We start from the raw sequence: 17,817 nt of genomic DNA, 5'->3' as shown, positions 1-17,817 counted from the left end.
GTCGGTCTTCAGCATGCCCAACTTCCACAGGCCTCCAGAGTGCAGAATTCCCTCTTGAGCGAAGAAATTCTTCCTTACTTCAATCTCAATTTAAAGATAGACTATTTAAGTCAATGCTCTCTGTCTCTCGAATCAGCAGCTAGGGGAAACATCTAAATCTACCCAATTAGGTCCTGTAAAACTTTTATAAGCTGAAATGAGATCACCTCTCATTCTTTGAAACTCCAAATAGTGCAACATTGGCTTCATTCAGACTGGAAGTAATGGGCAAATACAAGCATTTTTAGCGGCAGGTGGATGGATGCAGGGTGGATATGGGAGATGTTACAGAATTGAAAATGGGCAGTCATTCTGATAGAGTCAATGCAGGTTCGCAAGCTCAGCTCAAAATCAAATCTAACATCAAGGGTGCAACAATCTGATTCAACTTGAAGGATGGATGAGATAGAATTCACAGTGCAGGTGTAGACTAAAGCCTAATTGGAGAGAAGTTCAGGTTCTGTAGGCCCAAATATGGGAGTAAATGATTCAGAAAAAAGAGCTAGTGCAAAAGTGAGAGAGATGGCATCAAGTAGAAGCTAGACAGCATTAAAGACAAAGAAAAGCTGCTTTGTTTGTTTATGGTACAATTCCTGGATGACATGAGCTTAAGGATTTGGGCAAGAAATACTGAGGGCAGCAGGAATAGTTCTCCTTTTTTACATAGCAAGTAGGAATGACCTGGAAGTCACTGCCTAACAGGGTGGTAAAAGCATGGTAATCAACTACTTTGAGATGAATTTAGATGGGCACTTTCAGGAATTAAACTTAGGTGGACCACAGGGATAGACATGGGGAATGGGGCTGACTGAATTGCCCTGCAGGTAGCTAGCATGAATCCAGAGGGTCAAATTGCCTCTTTCTGTGCTTTAATAATGCTATGACTCTGTACAAGATGGACGATGGATTTTCCATCCTCTGAATATATAACTTGCACAAGTAGTCGTGAAATAACTATCTATAAAGAAAATTGCAATGCAAAACAAATACATTTCATTAGTCTTGAAATGTCATTTAAGAAAAAAGCTGCTTAGAACTTACCCAAACAGAGAGAGACCGGTCCTTGCTCCCAACTGCACAACAACAATAAGGACAGCTTGGCTTATTGGAGCTCCCATTGCGTGGCTTTTTCTTGAAAATTTTGGGATTAAATTTCTGAAAATGGAACAAGAGGAGGAAAACTCTTAGCATCAAATCAACAAGAGGCACCTCAACATTTAAAGTAAAAGCAAGCTGCCAATTCCTCACATTATCATCCAAGTCCTGGTGAAAAGGACCACTGCTCAGCAACATTCCCAGACACACAAGCCGCTCAGCTGCATGTGCACTTCACCACTGTTGCATCTATGTTTATATTTCATTCTATAGTACAATTAAAAACAAGCACGGAAGCTTGGGCACGGAGTAAAATCCGTACCTCTTAATGAACTCCCACGAGTGTTTTATATATTATGCTGACAACACAAAACTACAACCAACCACATTTGTTAGTTTAAATGTTATTACAACTTAAAGAACATTTTGTAACGATTAAAAGTTGGATTGGCTACATTTATTCCCAAATCACCGTCTCCCTATTCAGAATTACAGGCAGCCTGTAGTTAACAAGTGATTATTCATTCTACTCATTACTTTTGATAAGTTACAGAATAGTCAAAACACTTTATGTTGTTTAATGCGTCACTGAATAACCAGTTCCCAATTACTCTGCCATCAGGACCTTGCATATCTGCAAGAATAGCTGAGACAAGGAACCATTAGAACTAATGCTTCAAGAAAGTTCACTTCCAACAACCATCAGATAAATACTCCATCATTCCCATGATAGCAATGTCAATCTATCACCCAAATATATAACAAGCAAGAAGGAAAACAGTCTACAAAAGATTATTGCAGAAGCACAAAGTAACGTAAACTATTCAATGCACAACACTGGAAAGGAAATTACAATGTCTTTCAGAATATTAGTGCTGTCTCTTTATAACCATCTGCATTTTCTTTGCCTGCATGAAAGAATGTGGTAATATTATGATAGACTCCTCCCATTCTTCACCAGCACTGCCCAGAATCAAGTCATAAGTCTAACACCAGTAGCAGCACTTGTGGATTTAGGTCCGACTTCAGAATCTTGAGCGTGTAATGTCATTTGATATTCTGATGCAGCACCCAGGGAGTATTATCTATCTGATGAGATGAAACTGAAGCTTCATCTACTCCCTTGGGTGGGAATTAAAAGCTGGAATTTCACTCTCTTTCAAAAGATGAATACGGGGATTCTCTGTAGTGGCCTGCTATATAAGTAGCCGTAGATCAACATCAGTAAAAGGATTATCAGTTTATTATCACATTGTCCTCAAAGTCCCTTAGACAGTAAGTTACCCATTTCCTATATTAAATGGCGACTACACTATGGAGATATATAATTGGTTGAAGACACCAAACAAAAAAGCTCAAATCTTCCTGATATCTTCACTTTTCCTCCCACCCCCTTTAATAGCATCCAAATGCAAGTCAGATTGCTGACCAAATCTGCAAAATGGAGTTCAAAAGTCCAGCTAATTGTCATTATCATCTTACTGACTGGAAGTAAATTTAATTGATGATATTGATGAAGTAGTAACTATTGTGTGATGGTTTCAACACCTTGAAGCAACCACGCAAAGACGTTGCAGAGCTGCACATTGCTGAATATAAATCGAACAGTGCGGGTGAATCGTAGAATCCCTACAGTGTGGAAGCAGACCATTCAGCCCATCGAGTCCACAAACTGTATCCAACCCAGACCCACCCAGTCCACGTAACCCTACATTTGCCATGGCTAATGTACTTAGCCTGCACATCCACAGACACTACGGGCAATTTAGCATGCCTTGCATATCTTTGGACAATGGGAGAAAACCAGAGCACCTGGAGAAAACCCCCACAGACAAGAGGGAGAATGTGCAAACTCCACACAGGCAGTCGCCAGAGGGTGGAATCAAACCTGACTCCCTGGCGCTGTGAGGTAGCAGTGCTAACTGCTGAGCCACCATGCTACCCAATTGGATGTTGGAGCACACTAGAACTTGAGAGTTTAAAGAGCATGTAGATATTTGAATAAAATAGTGTAATTATAAGTCAGAGCAGTATTTCCTACAAAAGTATAATAGTGTTACTTCAAAATCTAAGCCTGAAGACAGCTCTTGGCTTCATCTTAGCTTTCACCAGTCCATCTTGAAATCAAATTTAAAGCATAACACAAGAGTGATACAGTTATCTGATATTTTTATGGCAATAAGGCATTTCTAACAACTGAATCCTGGTTTTCAAAGGCAGTATGCTAGTAGACTAGGCTACAAACATGCAGCCTAAATAAGATAGATAATCTATCTTATTTAAAAACACATACACAATAGAAAGAGATCCAATTAACATGATGAAACGTTATACAGAATGACCTTCATTTTCTCCCCCCCCCCCCCGTGTTTAGTTCAGTGGACCTCGATAATTCTAGCAGAATAAACCACTGCTGCACCTGCCTGGAAACAGGTTTTTCAGGAAATAACTGCAAACAAGGTGTCCATAAAATGGTTAAGCAAGGGAATTGACGGAATGATTAAATAATTGTTTTGAGGATGGATTACTCGGCCAATGTCGAAGTGGGAAAGAATAATGAATTTACGAGACAGGAAGAAAGATCATCTTGTGTGATGCTATAAATAAGAAAGAAACCAAAAGGGTAGTTCCATTTTAGAATTTTACTGAGGCTGCTTACATGAAAGGCACACCAATCTACTCGCTAGTCTAACCTCAGAATAATTTTAAAACACCCTGAATAAAATGCAATGATCTTAATTTGATCTTCCTGATGTTATATTCAGCTGACATTTATAAATGCAAAGGGCAAGCCGTATTTTCACTGGAATGAGGTAGCAGCTGGGAAGGACAATAAAGGCATTTTGAAACACAACGACTCCAAAGAATCCAATTCTACACTTAATCTTCTTTACAGGTCATGAAGAGGTTATTAAATCACCACATAACCTACTTAAAAAAAGAGAGACCATACACTCATCATGTCAGTGTTTTGACATCGCTGGTCCTTTTCTAAAGTGCTGCATTTTGTTTTCCCTTCAAGTGTTTATTCAAATAATTTGTCTTCTGAGCATTACATCACTCTTGGAGGCAATGTATTCCAGATCGTAACTCACTGTCTAAAGTAACTTTTGTCTTTCATATCATCTCTGGCCAATTACTATACTTTAATGTTGTGACCTCTAGTTACTGACCTTTCTGCTTTTGGAAACAACTTTGCTTCAGTTACACATCAATATCATTAATCAAACATCCATCCAATCAGCCAGTCACCTCCTTGGCTTAAAGGTTAACAACGCAAACTTCTCTAGCCTCTCCCTGTAACTGAAGTCTTTCTGCTCTGTTACCATTCAGCTCAAGCATTAATCAGCTTCTTTTCATAACTATGCGTGTGCAGCATACACTAATATTTAAAACGGCCTGTATGCAAAAATAAAAATGAAGAGAAACGGCTCCAGGTGTCAATCTTCTTAAAGTTGTGAAATCCTTCCTGAAACATGGTGCCCAGAATTCACAATTCTCCAGCTGGAGCCCAACCAGTGTCTTATACATTTTCCCCATAACACCTTTGCTTTTACATTCTAAACCCAAAGCTCCACTTTGCCTTAACAATTGTCTTCTCTCCTTGGTTTTCCACCCTCAAACGTTTGTTCCTACACCCTCTTTAAATGCATTAGCTCGTTTATATTGCACCTCCTTGTTCTTCCTGCCAAACTAATTCATTTTAATATCATTGCATTAAATTTCACCTACCATGTGTCTACCATTTCACTCATTCATGTCTACTTATAGTCCATTGTTATTTCCTCATTGTTTCATAAGTTGCCAAGTTTTGGCTCATCTACAAACTTTGAAATTATGCCCTATAGCCTAACTTTATATTACTAATATACACCAAGAGGAAGAATTGGCCCAACTTTGACCAGTTAAAGACACTACTGTGATATTATCTCTAGTGCAAAATACAATACTTTATCAGAGCTTCCTTTCCTGGCCTGCAGACAATTTTGCAAATATTAATTGTGCAAATATTAATTATGCTTTTAATCCCATGGGTTTTAAATTTGCTAATAAGGCTATTTGCACTTTACCAAACACCATTTGAAAGTTTGCATATACTGCTCCAATTGTGCTGCCCTCATCACCCCTCTCAATTACCTCATTGAAGTAGCTGATGAAGTTACCAAGGGAAAAGACTTGCCTTTCACAAATCCATGCTGGCTTCCATTTGTAATCCATATTAAATAATTTTGTCTCTTTTCCTGTTGTGTACAGAAATCTTCTGGTTTCTCTTTTGTTACCCATAAATATATTCTCTGAAACTTTATCATAACTCTTATTTCCCTCTATACTTCCACTGCAGAACAGAGTTGAACAAAGAATTTTAAACGTGGCACTTATAAACCTCAGTTTTCTGACAGATATCATTCTCCAAACAATTTGTCCTGCAAGTAGTTCTAGCTTTGGAAGCATTTCCCTACCCATTTGTGGAAATGTATCCACTCCATAGTTAAATATCCCAGAGATTAGATTAGATTAGATTAGATTAGATTACTTACAGTGTGGAAACAGGCCCTTCGGCCCAACAAGTCCACACCGACCCGCCAAAGCGAAACCCACCAAGACCCATTGCCCTACATTTACCCCTTCACCTAACATTACGGGTAATTTAACTTGGCCAATTCACCTAACCTGCACATTTTTGGACTGTGGGAGGAAACCGGAGCACCCGGAGGAAACCCACGCAGACACGGGGAGAACGTGCAAACTCCACACAGAGTCACCTGAGGCGGGAATTGAACCCGGGTCTCTGGCGCTGCGAGGCAACAGTGCTAACCACTGTGCCACCGTACCGCCCAAAGAGCTTCAAAGACACCAGCGAACTGACTACTACAGTGCAGTTGGGGAATAACTTGGAGTTGTCACCATATCCAAGCAGGATGCACGAGAAATGAAACCAGTTCCAAAAGTTTATAAAGGTTAGATCTATTGAAACACGTCCAATTCGGAGTCAGGGAGGAAGAAGTGCTTGAGCTGTTCATTACACTTAGGTTGTCTTCAGTCCACCAAGGTCAGGGTTTGGAAGGCAAAAGGTGAAAAGGTGGTGGAATGTGATTTCAGAAATTATCTTGAAAAAGAATCAGGATCTTTAGGATCAGCAACTTAATGGAATACAAACAAAGCATGACCACTACATCAAGTAGGCAGCTAAAACAGTAAAGACTGAAGACAGACTCCACCTATCCTGTAGTGACTGCACAGTAAAGGGCATTAGGAAGATTCAACTTTTCCATGAGAATTAGGATAATTATTGCTAAGTAGAGGTCAAACCAATCCACACCAATCGTCAGTGAGTAAATAAATCACATGATGCTGAGCCAGGTGATCTCAAACTCACTCCTTGGCATGTGGTGATAGTTGATCTTAACGGATACAACTTAACAAGAGTGAGTGATGCTGAATATAGGATGAGGAAACTCCATTAGAATGAAAGACCAATAGCTAGGACTTTTAATTGCACATGAAAACATAGATAGTTAGTCTGCAGTCCTATCTAATCTATGACTGAGAAATGCGATTAGAAAGAACAGAGACACAAGGTAGAAAGATTTCCATGAAGACAGAAGCAAGGGCAGGAGATATTGAAAGGGGACAGTGAAGCCGGAGGAAAAAGGGAAGGTGAAATGGACATTAAAATTACCAAAGCTGATAAAACACGGTGTCAAGATGGGAGAGAAATGGTGAGCTAGGTAACTAGGGGTGGGATTTGGCGAGCAACAGAGAATGAATATTTTCAAAGCATGGGTCTGAGAGGTGAGCTAGGAGAAAGAGAAAAATTGGAAGGAGCGAGATGAGACTATGATTTGGTGAGAAGGCCCACACTAATACCAAGACTGCTGAGGTGGAGTACATGGTGCATTGTAGCAGAGAAATGAGGAGCAAGGCAGCACCATCCTCTGGCTTAGATTCTACCAAAATCATGACAACAATGAAAGAATCTACTAATAAACTATCAACGTTCACTATCCAGGCCTGCACTTGAAGAGTAGCTGTTAACGGAACTTAACCCACACAACCATATTGAAGTACATAGGATTACAAACTCAGGTCCTAAAACTCAAGTGTTTTTGAGGGTACAAGATTCCTCAGTTTCTTCACTGATTGATTATTTCAATTACTGTGTCAGAAATACACATTTTTGGGAATGAGCGTGATTTTGTGTGAGGGAAATCATGTCTCACAAACTCGATGCAGTGTTTAGAGGAAATTACCAAAAAAAGACCAATGAAAGCAGAACGGTAGACATGGTTTATTTAAACTTTAGAAAAGCCTTCTATAAGGTTCCACATGGTGACTAATCAGTAAAGTTAGATCACATGGGATTCAGGGTGAGTTTGGAAGACAGAGTGGTGGTGGAAGTTTGCTTTTTGGACTGGAGGCCTGAGGTCAGCAGTGTTCCACAGGGATCAGTTCTGGGTTCACTTTTGTTTGCGACTTATATAAGTTATTTGGATGAGAATATAGGAGGTATGATTGGGAAGTTTGTAGATGACACTAAAATTGGTGGGATAGTGGAAAGTGAAGGACGTTATCTAAGATTACAAAGGGATCTTGATCAATTGGGTCAATGGTTTGAGGAGCAGCAGATCGAATTTAATTTAGATAAATGTGAGGTATTGCATTTTGATAAAACAAACAAGGGCAGGACTTACACAATTAATGGTGGAACAGAGAGTCCTAGGGGTTCAGGTACATTATTCTTTGAAATGTTCATCACAGGTAGTCAGGGTGGTTAAGAAGGCTTTTAGTACGCTTGCCTTCATTGCCTAGACCTTTAAGTATAGGGGTTGGGAAGTCATGTTGAGGTCGGAAAGATGTTGTGAAACTTGAAAGGGTTCCGAAAAGATTTACAAGGATGTTTCCAGGGTTGGAGGATTTGAGCTATAGGGAGAGGCTGAATAGGCTGTGGCTGTTTTCCCTGGAGCGTCGGAGGCTGAGGAGTTATCTTACAGAGGTTTACAAAATTATGAGGGGCATGGTATATGAATAGGAAGGGTTTGGAAGGATATGGGCCGGGTGCTGGCAGGTGGGACTAGACTGGGTTGGGATAGCTGGTCGGCATGGACAGGTTGGACTGAAGGGTCTGTTTCCATGCTGTACATCTCTATGACTCTATATACAGGATATTATTGAGGCCTCTTCTGGAGTACTGAGTGCAGTTCTGGTCACCCTATTATAGGAGGCATTTATTAAATTGGAGAAGATTCAGAAAAAGATTTATCAGGATGTTGCCGGGAATGGAGGGCTCGAGTTATAAAAACAGGCTGGGACCTTCTTCACTGCAGTGTAGGAGATTGAGAGGTGACATAATAGAGGTTTACAAAATCATGAGGGGTATAGATAAGGTAAATAGCAAAAGGTCTTTTTCCCTACGGTGGGGGTCGTTCAAAATTAGAGGGCATATTTTTAAACAGAGACGAGGAGAACGTTTAAAAAGGACATGAGGAGCAACTTTTTTTACGCAAAGAGTGGTTCGTGTTTGGAATGAACAGCCAAAGCAAGCGATGGATGGAGTTAAACATTTTTTGGAATGAGCATGGTTTTGTGTGAGGGAAATCATGTCTCACAAACAAGATTGAGCGTTTTGAGGAAATGACCAAAAAGATTGTTGAAGGCAGAGCAGGAGGCGTTGTTTAGTTAGACTTTAGGAAAGCCTTCGATAAGGTTCCACATGGTGACTAATCAATAAAGTTAGATCACATGGGATTCAGGGTGAACTTGTCAATGTGGATACAAAATTGTCTTTACATTGGGAGACAGAGTGTGGTCGAAGGTTGCTTTTTGGACTGGAGATCTGTGACCAGCGGTGTTCCACAGGGATCGGTACTGGGTCTGGTGTTTTTTGCATTTTATATAAATTATTTGGATAAGAATATAGGAGATATGGTTAGGAAGTTTGTAGATGACACCAAAATTGGTGGTAAAGTGGACAGTGAAGGAGGTTATCTAAGATTACAAATGGGATCCTGATCAATTGGGTCAATGGGCTAAGTACATGGATGAGTACATGAATAGAAAAGGTTTGGAGGGATATGGGCCAAACAGGTAAGTGGGATTTGTTTAGTTTGGGAACATGGTCGGCATGAACCAGTTGGACTGAAGGGTCTGTTTCCACGCGGTATGACTCTGTGATTTCCTTTCTGCAGTTGACATCACCTTCTTAAGTCAGGAATTTCCAGAAAGGTGTCACTATTTGCAAACATTTGTAAGGAACGGTTTGATAACCACCATTCTAGCATAAACCATCAATTCCAGGGAACTAAGGGAATAGCTAATAAATGAGAAGTAACTTTATAGGATCAAAATAACAAGTCTGCGTTTCCTAGCTCAGTTTTTGATAGAGATACAAATCAAAACATAAAACTCGACTCTTACAAAACATATCTCTCCTGCTTTTACCTCATGTTGGTTCCATATTGGGCCAGGGATCTGAAGTAGCTAGCGAACAAATGGCATCCAGTCCTTGGCCTTTTTAATTTGTCTTTGCCCACTGAAGTTCCATAAGGACTTGCAGAACAAATGGCTGTATTTGGGAGATCATAGAAATACACCGCCCCTCATAGGGCAATGGGGAAATTTGGGCACTGGCAAGCAACTGTGCATGTCTTTAATCATTTAGATTGAATCAGCATGGACAGCATAAAAAAATGACCAGAAAATACAACTTACAATTCCATGAAACTAAAAGATTGATTATATTTTCTCTTGTTTTCTCTCTCTCAATGCAAAGTTGAAAAAAAACAAATATTTCTTTAGATTAGATTACTTACAGTGTGGAAAAGGCCTTTCAGCCCAAAAAGTCCACACCGACCCTCCGAAGAGCAACCCACCCAGACCCATTCCCCTACATTTACCCCTTCACCTAACACTACCGGCAATTTAGCATGGCCAATTCACCTAACCTGCACATCTTTGGACTATGGGAGGAAACCGTAGCACCTGGAGGAAACCCACGCAGACACAGGGAGAATGTGCAAACTCCACACAGACAGTTGCCAGAGGCAGGAATTGAACCCGGGTCTCTGGCGCTGTGAGGCAGCAGTGCTAACCACTGTGCCACCATGCCGCCCACTTTTAAATTTTTCCCCTCTCACCCTATACCATCTAGTTCTGGACTTCCCTACCCAGGGGAAATGACTTTTGATTATTTAGCCCAGCCAATCCACCCTAACCTGTATGTTTTTGAACTGTGGGAGGAAGCCCACACAGACACAAGAAAAATGTGCAAACTCCACACAGTCACCCAAGGCTGGGATTGAACCCGGGTCCCTGGCACTGTGAGGCAGCAGTGCTAACCACTGAGCCACTGTGCCGTGGAACAGGCCACCACCCTTATAAAAGACACATTCAGGTCCAGAGAGGTTGTTTGGTGATGGTCAAAACTTATACATTTTCAAAACTGGTCTCTTGAATGAAGGTCGGTCAAGCTCTAACTCAACAGCAACTTTAATTTATATTTGCCATCCAAATCTAGAAGTTTCACATCCAACAGTGCCTCAAACAGGAATATGCCATTTCCAAGAAGCTGACAACAAAGCAACTTACTGATTTTCTTGATTACCATACCGCTGTATTTGTCTCAAGTTGCTGCTCAATTTGCGCATCAACAACCAAGTATCATTAGACTCTCAAAGACTGTCAGTAAACTCTGGTCCAAAACCATTGTTTCTAAACTTACTGTCTTCTTCGCTGCAAACTAAAATACACAATTGTACGCAACAAAGACTTGCAACTTACACTCTTCTAAAGGAATTACTGCAAGATTCAAAAGATCAGCAAAAAAAACTTACCACTACAGTCACTGCTTTCCGGTGGCCAACAAAGTCCATGTTTGTTTTCCAGCCGTCTCGCTCAATAATCTGTGCAGTGGGGCCAGAGTTGTTCATTGCATGGGCAGATACGAGGTAATGGCCATCCGGAGACCAACTTAAGCGCAGTACGTGTGTTGTGCCTGCACACTGTAGTAAGATGCAGCAAAGATATGGACAATAACTCTTTTTGATCAGATAAACCATGCTATCAAGACATTTTACAACAATTATCATGACATAAAAGAGCAATAACAACTTTTGTTATATTTCCAACTTTTGCTGAAACACTAGCACACAGGTTATCCTTCTGTAATGCTCACAAGGCATTAACTGATTTAGAATTTGGCCAACACATATTTTCAGATACAAATTCACAAAGTCAATTTGGCTTGAGCTTAGGACAAAAATGATGCAATTAGATTGCTCAGTGAATATCTATAGATGGCCAACTATGGGAAGATTGTAGAGAAGCAAATCTGCAGGGATATTACAGAGAAATGCCAACATTACAATATACAATTACAGCAGGTATAATGAGGGACTTTAACTACCCAAATCTAGACTGGAATATTGGGAATGTAAAGGACAGAAGGGCAAATGTTCCTAGATTGTGTTCAAGAGAATTTCCTACTGCTGTCTGCATATAGTTCAAAAAGAAAGTATGCTCTGTTGGATCTAATTCATGAAAATGAAATAAGTCAAGCATCAGTAGAGGATATTTAGCAGAGAGGGGTTTCGGATGACAATGGAGAATGTCAACGGTCAATCCACAGTAAAAGAAAATCAATTGGTCGAGAGCCAACTTTGATGGGCTAAGCACAGAACTGGGCTGTCCAACTAGAATGAAAGGTTAGCAGGAATTGTTATAACTAAGCAATGGGCTACTTTTGAAGAGGAGATATTTTGGATCCAATCAAGAGATATTGTCTCAAAAAGAAAAAAGCTTAACAAACAAATCCAGATGTCTCTGGATGACAAAGGAGATAGAATTACATTAAAGAAGAAATAATGTGTTTAGGACAGTCAAGTAGAAAATACAATAGAAAACCAAGAGGAATATTGAAATGTCAATGGGGAGGAGAAAAATCATATTAGAGAAGCAAAGAGAAATTATGAGAAAAGACTGGCAGCTGAAATAAAAGGAAATACCAAAATATTCTATTGACATATAAACAGTAAATGAGTGGTGCCAACTACAGACAAAAAAGGGAGGGAACATGGCTAAGGTATTAAATGAATACTTGCGACAGTCTTCAGAGAGGTAGAAGCTACCAGGCCTTGGTGACAGAAGGATTTAAAATTGCCGATGAAGTGGTGTTAGATGGACTGTTGCTAATCAAAGTTGACAAGGCACCAGGACTGGTTGAGATGCATCAAAGCATACTGGAGGATGTAACAGTGGAAATCGCAGGGGCACTGGTCATAAACATTCAGTCTGTCCCAGGCTCAAGCGAAATGCCAGAGGACTGCAGAAGTGAAGACATTATAGGTTTAAGGATAAGCCCTTCAATTTCAAATCAGTCAGTTTAACTTTTGTTAAAGTATCTCAAAACATTTATTCGGGATGGAATTAATAATCACACAGAGAAAGGTGATTGATTAGAAAAAGTCAACATGGATTTCTAACGGGGAAACCAAATTACTGAAGAGGTAATAGAAAGGGCCAATGAGGGTAATGCTGTTGATGTGGTGTACATGAAGTTACAGATTGCATTTGAAATAGTGCCACTCAACAGACTTTTAAGAAAGGTTTTGCTCAAGGAATAAACCAGACAATAACAACTTGGAAACAAAAATGACTGAGTGATAGGAAACAGAGTAATGATCAATTTTTTTTCTGTAGCTGGGGGACAGTATTGGAACCCTTGTTTTTCCTGATATACATCATTGATTTAGATATTGATGTGCAAGGGTCAACTTTAAAGTTCTTGGAAGATATGAAACTTGGAAGCATTGTAACTGCGAAGACAGTGTAGAACCTCGAAAAGACACAGACTAATTAGGGGAGTGGGCAGATAAATGGCAGATGCAATTCAATGCAAGGAAGAGAAATGGTGCATTTTGGGAGGAAAATTGCATGCTTTCATCTTTCAGAGAATTGAGTATGAGTTGGAACGTCTGTTGCAGCTGTACAATACATTTGGAGTACTGCGTGCAGTTCTGCTCACCCTACTATTGAAAGGACATTAATAAACTAGAAAAAGTGCAGAAAAGATTGACTAGGATGCCACCTAGGAATGTTTGAGTTAGAAGGAGAGACTGGATAGACTAGGACTTTTTTTCCTGGAGTGTAGGAGACTGAGGGGTGACCTTATAGAGGTCAATCAAATCCTGAGAGACATAGCTAAGGTGGATAGTCAACAGTTTCTCCCCCATCGTAGGGGAATCTAAAACTAGAAGGCATAGGTTTAAAGTGAGAGGCGAGAGATACAAAAGTGTCCGGAGGGATAACTTTTACAACAGGTGATGAGTGTCTGGGACATACTACCTGCAGCAGTGGTGCAGGCGAGTACAATTTTGTTATGTATAAAGATTTGGACAGGTACCTGGATGGGATAGGTACGAAGGGATATGGACCAAATACAGGCAAATGGAACTCGAATAATTGTGAAAACTGGGCAGCATAGACAAGTTGAGCCAAAGGGCTGTTCCCATGCTGTAAACCTTTATGGCTCTAACCTAATGCTGTAAACCTCTAGGATTTCAGTAAGGTGTTTGATAAGGTTCTCCACAGTAGGCTATTGCACAAAATACAGAGGCATGGGATTCAGAGTGATTTAGTGGTTTGGGTCAGAAATTGGCTAGCAGAAAGAAGACAGAGGATTGTGGTTGATGGGGAATGTTCATCCTAGAGTTCAGTTACTAGTGGTGTACCACAAGGATCTGTTTTGGGGCCACTGCTGTTTGTAATTTTATAAATGATCTGGTTGAGGGCATAGAAGAATGGGTTAGTAAATTTGCGGACAACACCAAGGTCGGTACAGTTGTGAATAGTGCTGAAGGATATTGTAAGGTCACAAAGGGACATAGATAAGCTGCAGAGCTGGGCTGAGAGATGGAGAACGTAGTTTAATACGGAAAAGTGTGAGGTGATTAACTTTGGAAGGAGTAATTGGAACGCAGAGTACTGGGGTAATGGTAAGATTCTTGGTAGCGTAGACGAACAGGGATCCAAGTACACAGATCCCTGAAAGTTGCCACCCAGGTTGATAGGGTTGTTAAGAAGCCATACAATGTGCTGGCTTTTATTAATAGAGGGACTGAGTTTCGGAACCATTAAGTCATGCTGCAGCTGTACAAAATTCTCGTGAGGTTACATTTGGAGTATTGCGTGCAGTTCTGGTCATCACTTTACAGGAAGGATGTGGAAGCTTTAGATAGGGTTCAGAGGAGATTTACTAGGATGCTGCCTGGTACAGAGAGAAGGTCTTACGAGGAAAGACTGAGGGCGGTTAGTGTCAGCCTTTTCCCTCAGATGGCGATGTCTAGCACAAGGGGACATAGCTTTAAATTGAGGGATAATAGATATAGGACAGATGTCAGAGGTAGTTTCTTTACTCAGAAAATAGTAGAGGCGTGGAACGGCCTGCTTGCAACAGTAATAGACTCGCCCACATTAATGGCATTTAAATGGTCACTGGATAGACATATGGATGAAAATGCAATAGCATAGGTTAGATAGGCTTCAGATTTATTTCACAGGTCAGCGCAACATCGAGGGCCAAAGGGCCTGTACAGTGCTGTAATGTTCTATGCTCTATGACTGACTCTAAAAGCATAAAAATGAGGGATGCAATTCTAAAGAGGCACAGGAGGAGAGGGATTTGGATGCATATGTGCAGAGCATTGAAGGTGGCGGGACAGGTGAAGAGAGCAGTTAATAAACCATACAGTACCTCAGCTTTACCAATAGGCATAGATTTCAGTAGGAAGGAGGTGATGAACTTGTGTAAGACACTTGTTAGACCTCAGCTGAAGTACTGACTGCTATTCATTTCGCCACTCGACCGGAAAGATGTGCTCACATTGCAGACAATGCAGCAAGATGTATAAGAATGGTCACAGGGACAAGAAACTTTACAATGAGGATAGACTGGAGAGAAGAGGCTCAGAGGAGTTCTGATCGAGGGTTTAAAATTATGAGGGGGCTGGAAAAAGTAGGGAGAAACTGTTCTTTTTTTAAATATCAAGAAAAGAGCGCGCAATGATCTGCAAAAATAGCAAATGTGATGTGGGATAAAGTTTTCTCACACAATATATTGTTCAAGTCTGTAATGCACTGCCTGGAAATATGTTAGAGGCAGGCTCAATTGAGGACTTCATGGGACATCATACAACCATTTAAATAAAAATAACGCAGGAGAATGGCAAAAACCGCGGTGCACATTGGATTGCCAATGCAGTCATGGTGGGCCTTCTACACTATAATACTTCTGTGATTCAATATAATCAGAGGCACAAGCAATGCACACGATTGTGTGTAATTTCCAAATCACTGCAAGGTTTCTCTATCTTGAGTATCTCAGTAAATAGACCGAACAGAATCGGAGGGTCTGCTAAGCAGCCCAGCTGGTGAGGCAAGTTGGCAAAGTAGGAGATAATCATGAGGAAGAACTGCAAAGGTTTAACTTTTAAGAGCTACCAGGAGCATTAGGTGCCGCTTGATCCAGAGAGAGTTGTTTCTAAAATTCAAAATATACACATTTTAGAGTGCTCTTTAAGGATCACTGGTCAGACCACTCAGTCTCATACAGAACAATGAGCAGCATGCTGTGGTCTAATGTAAAAATAAGATTACCATCAGTTTAAGCTGGGAGTACCTACCATTTATTTAGAAGTGCAAGTATAAAACAGAGTCTCAGGACACCAAACAAAGTGGCATCTACCAATTGTCCCCACCTTTGACACAACTGAGACAGCATGGGAGAGAAAAAAGGATCAGGATAAAAACTTGTATGATGACTGTCCAGAAGGCTGCATTCCGGTTTGCTACAGGGAAATTTTACCACCGGGCTTCCCAGAGGTATCAAAAATGATCAGCGAACTGAAACACTGCAGAAGAAGAAGAAATCAGACATTTGCTGAAACCACGTACTTCATCGAACGGTTTTGTGATGTTCGTCTCCAACTGCCAGTCCATGGTCCTCCATACTTTTAAACTCCGGTCATCTGCTTGGGATGCAATATATTTCCCAACAGGATCCCAGGTGAGGCCCTTCACCAGGCCAGAGTGACCCCGTAACGTTGCAATGATTTCTAAAAGGAGAGAGAGTTGAAAGATACAGTTGTCTATGAAGCTCAGAAGTCGAGAGTGTGGTGCTAAAAAAGCACAGCAAGTCAGGCAGCATCCAAGGAGCAGGAGAATCGACGTTTTGGGCAAGAGGCCTTCATCAGGAAAGTGTGAGGTGATTCACTTTGGAAGGAGTAACAGGAATGCAGAGTACTGGGCAAATGGTAAGATTCTTGGTAGTATAGATGAACAGGGAGATCATGGTGTCCATGTACATAGATCTCTGAAAGTTGCTACCTAGGTTGATAGGGTTGTTAAGAAGCCATACGCTGTGTTGGCTTTCATTAGTAGGGGGATTGAGTTTTGGAACTATGAGATCATATTGAAGCTGTACAAAACTCTGGTGCAGCCACATTTGAAGTATTGTGTACAGTTCTGATCACTGCATCATAGGGAGGATGTGGAAGCTTTGGAAAGGGTTCAGAGGAGATTTACTAGGATGTTGCCTGGTATGGAGGAAAGGTCTTACGAGGAAAGGCTGAGCGACTTGAGGCTGTTTTCATTAGAGAAAAGAAGGTTGAGAGGTGACTTAATTGAGACATATAAGGTAATCAGAGGGTTAGATAGCGTGGACAGTGAAAGCCTTCTTCCAAGGATGGTGATGGCTAGCACAAGGGGACACAGCTTTAAATTGAGGCGTGCTCAATCTCCTGCCCCTCAGATGCTGCCTGGGCTGCTGGGCTTTCCAGCACCACACTCAACTCTGATCTCCAGCATTTGCTGTCTTCACTTTCTCTTATGAAAATAAGAATCTTTCCAATGCACGGAGGTCTGCTCTGCATGCATAACATATGAGCAGTAGCTTTTTATGATTGCAACAAAATCACAGGAAATAAATCCTGTATGGTTTTAATACAAAGGATATCTGGGCTAAAACTGAATTTTCAACACTGCTTTTTGACAGATTCCTATTCATACTTCTAGAACTTGTTCATCAACGTAAAGACCATTTCCAATCTCACCTGGGAACTTCAGAGCATTCCAAATAACAACAGTGTTGTCTATACTGCAGGAGGAGAGCCAAGCATCATGGGGCGACCAAGCAAGGTCCATCACATCTAAAACATAGACAGAATCCTCATCAGTATCCTGCACCAGAGTCTAACATAAAGTGAAGAAAGGAAACCTCAGGCACATAAATGACCTTTTACAAAGGAGAATCTAATCATCTCCTCTATGCATTCAATAGTATAACAAATGAAATCCTTACAATTAATGTTCTAGCACTTACCATTGTCCAGAAACCTGAACTGGATGAGCCACACAAATACTGTGGCTAGAAGAGCAGATCAGACCCTGGGAATTCTGTGTCATGTAACTCACCTCCTGAAGCTTGTCCAGCATCTGTAAAGTACAAGTCAGGAATGTGGTAGAATACTCTCCACTTGCTTGGATGAGTGCAGTCACAACAGCACTCATGAAGCTCAACACCATCCAAGACAAAGAAGCTTGTTTGATTGGTATCCCATCCGTCACCAATGCACTGTGGTAGCAGTGTGTACCTCCATAGCGTGCACCACAGCAACTCACTAGGCACTTGCT

The 17,817-nt window shown here is 40.9% G+C and overlaps 1 protein-coding gene across 2 annotated transcripts in view; it reads right to left on the bottom strand.

The window, feature by feature from the left end:
• hira (histone cell cycle regulator a) overlaps window positions 1-17,817 on the bottom strand; it is a 108,458-nt gene that overhangs the window by 73,220 nt on the left and 17,421 nt on the right. For both annotated transcript variants that reach the window (XM_043716067.2, XM_088000182.1), the window contains 4 exons: window positions 17,238-17,333; window positions 16,081-16,241; window positions 10,965-11,132; window positions 1,081-1,194 (listed from right to left, as the gene is read on the bottom strand). In XM_043716067.2, coding sequence (XP_043572002.1) covers window positions 1,081-1,194; window positions 10,965-11,132; window positions 16,081-16,241; window positions 17,238-17,333 — 539 coding nt within the window. The remainder of the gene's footprint in view (window positions 1-1,080; window positions 1,195-10,964; window positions 11,133-16,080; window positions 16,242-17,237; window positions 17,334-17,817) is intronic.

The sequence above is a fragment of the Chiloscyllium plagiosum genome, unplaced genomic scaffold (genome assembly GCF_037043375.1).
Source record: "Chiloscyllium plagiosum isolate Xiang-an unplaced genomic scaffold, Cpla_swu_hap1 HiC_scaffold_24, whole genome shotgun sequence".
Classification (NCBI taxonomy): Eukaryota; Metazoa; Chordata; class Chondrichthyes; order Orectolobiformes; family Hemiscylliidae; genus Chiloscyllium; species Chiloscyllium plagiosum.
Note: the sequence above shows the minus strand (reverse complement) of the source record. Positions and strands in the feature narration are given on the sequence as shown.